The 5,688-nt window shown below is 52.5% G+C and overlaps 1 protein-coding gene across 1 annotated transcript; it reads right to left on the bottom strand.

Annotated features, from left to right (window-relative positions):
- Positions 1-658: 658 nt before the first annotated feature.
- DBX1 (developing brain homeobox 1) lies at positions 659-4,977 on the bottom strand. The gene is made up of 4 exons (XM_015114704.3): positions 4,459-4,977; positions 3,698-3,799; positions 1,548-1,750; positions 659-1,080 (listed from the first exon to the last, which is right to left on the bottom strand). Exons 1-4 carry the CDS (start codon positions 4,823-4,825, stop codon positions 718-720), a joined length of 1,035 nt encoding a protein of 344 aa, XP_014970190.1. The 5' UTR covers positions 4,826-4,977; the 3' UTR covers positions 659-717.
- Between the last annotated feature and the right edge of the window lie 711 nt (positions 4,978-5,688).

The raw sequence follows: 5,688 nt of genomic DNA, 5'->3' as shown, positions 1-5,688 counted from the left end.
CCTTTAGAGAACTCACTTCTTTCCCCAGAGAGCTTTTGGAAGGTGACAGAGAAGACTCAATATGTATGTTGTGCCTTGGACCAGAAGGCACTAATATATATATACTGTTTTTGTTTTTGTTTTTTCCTTTTTGAAAATCTTGAGCTTTCTAAGAGAACACCTATGGGGAGACAGGAGTGGGGTGGGGGGTGGAGATGAGAGACTGGAGTGGAATAGGAGCCCCTTGCTACCTATTAGGGGAGGTGGAGGGATCTAGACAGTCAAGATTGTTGGAGTTAGTTATATGATTTGGTGTTTTCACTCCTAACTCGGTTTCCTCCTCCATAAACAAATTTCCTACCATATAGGGTGGTTGCTGCTAACGACCAGCAGGGCCTGTCTCACAGTAAGGTCCAGGCCATGGGACGTAGGACACCCCACTGTTTAAAACAGTTTGCAATAAACAAAATAGAATGGAGCCCTTGCTGAAAAGTTAAGGCTGGGACCAAAACTTAAAGTTAACTTACGTGGGGAGGACTATTGGGAGTTGGTTTTTTTTTTTGGGAAGGAAATGTCTCTTTGGGGCTACCGCAGGGCCGGTGGTGCCCTCAACGAGGTGATGGTTCTACAGTCGAGAGAGGCAGCATCTGGGCACGGGCAAAAGTGAACGCGCAGACTGGACCCCACCTCTTCAATTTCAAAGCACTTAAAAACAGTACTCTGGAGTGCGAGCGGCTTCTAGGACACGGTGATTTCCTCCTCTTCTTCTCCCTCCTCTTCCTCCTCGGAGTCTGAGAAGTCCGAAGGTTTCCCAGGACTGCTCGAGTGCGCGGGCGAGGGGGGCAGCGGCTCTGGCAGCCGTGGGTCCCGCAGGTGCGGGGGGTCGGGGGACGCGTGGTAGGCCAGGCGGTGGCGGGGGCTGCCCGGACCCTCCTCCTCCTCCTCTTCGTCCCCAGGACCCTTCTGGCCCACGTCGCTGAGGTCCGGGTGCGGATTGAGCTTGGTGGGCAGGGTCTGCTCGCGGCAGCCCCCGCTAGACAAGAGTTCGCGCTCTTTGGAGTTCCGCCATTTCATGCGTCGGTTCTGGAACCAGATTTTCACCTAGGATGTCCCGGCAGGCAAGAGGAAGGGAGAAGCAGCGGTCATATCTGGGGCCCCGGGGGACGCACCGGGCGGGGAGTGGAGTGGGGAGCAGGCTCTGTTCTTCCGGCTGTGTCCGCTCCCCACCCCCAGAAATGAGTACAGGTGGATGCCCGCATTGACTCCGCCCCCGCATCAGCGCGCGGTTTCCTTTGCCCCACCTGCTGCCATCCTGCCCCGAAGGGCGGGGTTGGGGGACCGCTGAGCCTGGGAGAGAAGGAGGGAAGTGGGGGTGGGGAGAGAAGAGTTCTATCCTGCGGAGCTTCGAGGGTAGTGGCCCGTGTACTCACTCCTTCTCTAGGCCTCGGTTTTCCCATCTGTACAGTGGGACCTAAGCGGTTTCCGAACCCTTGCAATTGACAGGTGTGCCTGGGAGGGGTGAAGGGCGGGGGCAGGGGGGGATGGTGCTGTGGAGGAACTGCGCTCACCTGCGAGTCTTTCAGGCCCAGCTTGGCCGCCAGCTTCTTGCGGTCGGGCTTGCTGATGTACTTCTGCTTCTGGAACATCTTCTCTAGCGCCTTGCGCTGCACGTCGGAAAAGACTGCTCGACGCAGCATGCCCCGCCGAGGCTTCCCGCGCGCCGCCAGCGGCCAGGAGAAGGTCCCGGGGATGGGCACGACGCTGGAGGACGCTGCAGGGTGGGGGGAGGTGGCGAGTGAGTGGGCGTACGCCCCCCGTCCCCAACACGGCTCTCCCTGGCTTTTCGCTCTGATCCCTTCATCTCTTTAAAGCGCTCCTTTTTCTCCCCCTGGAGAATAGGCCACGAACCTACAAACCTGCGAGAGTGAAAAGCGCTTTCCGCCCAAATAACTTTCCCTTTCAACCGTGCAAACCCGGATTAGGTAAAACCACGGAAACACAGAAAATAGCCCCCACAATAGCCTGTTTCATTTTTCCATTCAGTGGACCCAGGGAAACAAACCTGCGTACATCAGCTAAAACAGCAATAGAAAAAATAAATTACAAAAATAAAAATAAAATATCCAACCGAGGCCACTGGGTTTCTCCCCTAAGCTTTTATCATTTCAGTGGCTTTTGCATTCTTTAGATGAAAATGAGGTGCTTTACTATTTTGATAAAGAGGGAAAAATCCGATTTAGATTTTTTTGAAAAATCCAATAAGTATTCATCTTTTTAATATTAATCCTTCCTCCCCTCCCCCACGAAACGTAAAGAATTCGGCCCGAATACATGAAAAGTGGCAGCTAATTAGCACATTGACTGCTTCCCAATGGGTATTGGTATGATAAAAGGGGGGAGAGTTTCGCTTTAAGCGAAAGAAAAAAACAAAACAAAAAGAAACAGAGACTCTAATGAAGCGTGAATGGTAATTGTGTAGTAATGAACTAACAGAAAAAGACTGAGGACAAGCAGCGAAAGCCATATATTACTGGGACAAAAGAGATTTACACTTTCAAACTAAACACAACTGCAGGCCAAGACCATTGGGAGAATACTGATGGCAGAGGCTTCTCTTCCCCGAATCGTTTTCATTAAATGGACATGAAAAGCTATTTATAAAGCTCGGGTTGTTTTTGTTAGAGCATTGAGATGAGGGAGAAAGGGAGCAAATTCCATTATTAGCAGCAGTGTGAATGGTGGTGGTGGTGGTGGTGGTGGTGGTGGTGCTGGGGGGGGGGGTGGCGAATTCTCTCTCCCCCTTTAAAAAATCAATTGCTTGTTTCTTTTACTGATATTTGGGAATGCTGTCGTGATTTTACCCATCCCCCGCAGGCCATACCCAGTTTGTCTTCTCTTTATAGGGACTCTTCTGCCTCCCTTTTAGTTTTGATCAGTGGCAGAGTTTTAGAGCCATAGTTTGAATCATCAGTGAGGTTACAGGAAGAAAACCTGGTGGAAGCTGTTTAAGGTATTGCTCCTTTAGCCTGGGAGACAATTATGGGCTTTCTTCCAACTGCTTCTTATTTTTCAAGATCAACGTTGTTTTATAAGACAGAGTGAGAAAGGAGTACGAGAAGGGGTTTGGAAATCAGGCTGGAAATAGAAAGTTGGGATTGGGGGAGGATCTAGTCCCCCTCCCACTGGGCAGCCCTAGGCATCCCACACAAGAGGGCACCCCATGTGGTCTTGTGAAAAGCCCGAAGACCTGAATGAGTCTTAAAGAGAAATTAGCCCCGGCTGGTAGGTGTCTCTCGGCGGCGTGGAGGGACTAGGGCCGGTCTGTGTGTGGCTGCCCGGAGGAGCTGACCAATTGGTCATGGTGCTGAAACCTTTGTGGGGAATCGTGGCCAAGTGCACTGACTCTGTGGGAAAACGGCGGCGTGAAGGGATGCCAACAGCTCCTCGCCGGGAAGGGAACCGCCTCAAATTGGGACCATGACAATTCCTGCTAATTTGTAGAGCAGGGAATTGGTGCAAAGTGTCAAGCAGTCACTGCTTGTGCTAAATAGGGCATCAAATTGGCGAGACGGATTCATGAATGTTGTACGCCTCGCAACCTCTGAACCAGAGCATAACCCCGAGGGGTGGACGGAGAAATATGGCTTCGGAGCAGGGAGCAATGGGCCGGGGCTGGGGCGCCGCCCTGCCTCGCGCAAAGAAGGGGGACAAGACCTACCTGGGAAATAAGAAGATCTGATGAAAGGCTGAAAGGACCCTTCGAAGTAGGGAAATGCGAAGGTCTTGGGAGGGACGCTCTGGAGCAAGGCTGGGGATGTTTCTGGCGGGCAGGGGAGGGGGGCAGAAAGGAGAGAGGGAGACAGAAAGAATCTGATTACGTACTTGCCTATTGTATAGCACACTGAACGCACGATATAATTAGCCCTTCATCTGGTTTCAAAGACATCTTTCTTATATGTTGACAGGGTAAAATAAATCTTCCCAACATTGTCTTAGCTGTAAAACTCTTTTCTTTGCCCCCAACATAATTCTCTGCGCAGTCCCACTCTACCCCAATCTCCATCCTGGGCACTAACGAGATAGGTAGGACTGAGTGGGGATGAAAGAAACTGGAGATTTATAATATTAGCTAATCCAATAAACATATCATATTGAGTTAAAAAAAAAAAAAAAAAAAACTCTCCTAGAAGCTCGAAGGCAGAAACGCAGACGTCCAGGGGCGTGCGCTCAGCGTTACTGCACTAGATGAGACTGCGTGTGCTCCAGTTCATTCCGAGGATGGGGAGAGCCTGGAGGCTTTTCTTCCCCGGAATTGACTGGACTATTCTCATATTGCCTGACGTAGGGTCTCAGAGTTCGTGCGTATGTGTGTGCACCGATATGTGTGTGGGGGCCCGCTCGCTAGAGGAAACTGAGGCCAGGAGGACTCCGCGCATGCCTGGTACCTGAACGGGCCCTCAGGGTTCTGCCCTCGCTTACCTGTTCTGGGCCCCGAGGAGAGGATGGCGTTCACTCCAAACTTCAGAAACGTGGTCTCGCTGGCGGGCGAGACGGCAGTCGGCGAAGAGCCGCCCCGCCGGCTCCCGGGACCCGGGGAGCCCAGATCCGAGGCCCCCGTGTCGGTGAGGGCCGTGGGGGCCCCCTGCCTGGGCGGCGACATGCTGGAGGTGGGCACGCTGCGGGGCAGGTAGGCGGGGGGTCGGCTGATGCGGATCAGATCCTCCACCAGGAAGCTGGAGTGGCCAGAAAATGCCGACTGCAAGGACTGGGGCAGCGTCAAGGTGGGCGTGGGCCGCAGGAGGCTAGGGTACCCGGCGGGGGGCGCGAGGAGGCCGGGGAACATCATGGTAGGCGCGGGGCGGGCGAAATAACCCTTCTTTCAGTGGCCGGAGGGTAAACACCTCGCTTCCCGCCCCTCCCGCCCCCGCAGTGTCCTCTCTCTTGGGCTTAGCAAACGTCTCCAAGTAACAATCCCACTTGGGCGTCTGCGAGTCCTCCGTGGTCCTCCCGTCGAGGTGATGGTTTTATAGTGGCCCGCCCGCTAAAGCACTTTGAAAAGTGACAGCTCTGACAATGAAGTTCAACAAAGTTCTCCACTCGAGCTTCATTCGCCGGAGGCTCTGGACGCTCTGATTGGCGCAGGGGTGCAATTTATGATTGGATTAGTCTTCATAAGCATGGCCCGCACAATGGGCCGGCAACAAAGGCCCGCGCGCATCAATTCTGCATATCGACCGCCTCTTTGCAATACAGTGCGCCCCCAAAGCTCTCGCGGAAGGTTTTTGTTCCGAAGCAACACCCGGGCTAATTAAATGCCTATTTAGAAGTTTCAGATGACATCTTGCCTCATAGAAAAGGAATTATTTAAAGAACGCACTAAATTTATTTGCAGCTCCCCCGCTAAGCCTGGAAAATAAATCAATAAATATTCATAGAAATACATCTTCAGGCTATCAGCAAAGTTACCCTCCCTCTTATGGGGGTGGGGCAATGAAAAGTTTCAAGTCAGTGGACATAAAAATATACTCCCTTTCCGGTCTCTAACCCTATCCGTTAATCCAGCTGAAGCGTAAAGCAGATGTAGGGGTGAGTGAAATCAGTGTTAGAAGTCCCATTCTGACGACTCAGGGAGACTTGGAAGTGGATGCTTTGGGACCACTGGATGTGTGTCCGTAAGAGTGGGGGAGAGGTCTGGAGTTATTTCATCTC

Source organism: Macaca mulatta, chromosome 14 (assembly GCF_049350105.2).
Source record: "Macaca mulatta isolate MMU2019108-1 chromosome 14, T2T-MMU8v2.0, whole genome shotgun sequence".
NCBI lineage: Eukaryota > Metazoa > Chordata > Mammalia > Primates > Cercopithecidae > Macaca > Macaca mulatta.
The sequence above is the reverse complement of the archived record's forward strand: the minus strand, read 5'-3'. Positions and strand labels throughout refer to the sequence as shown.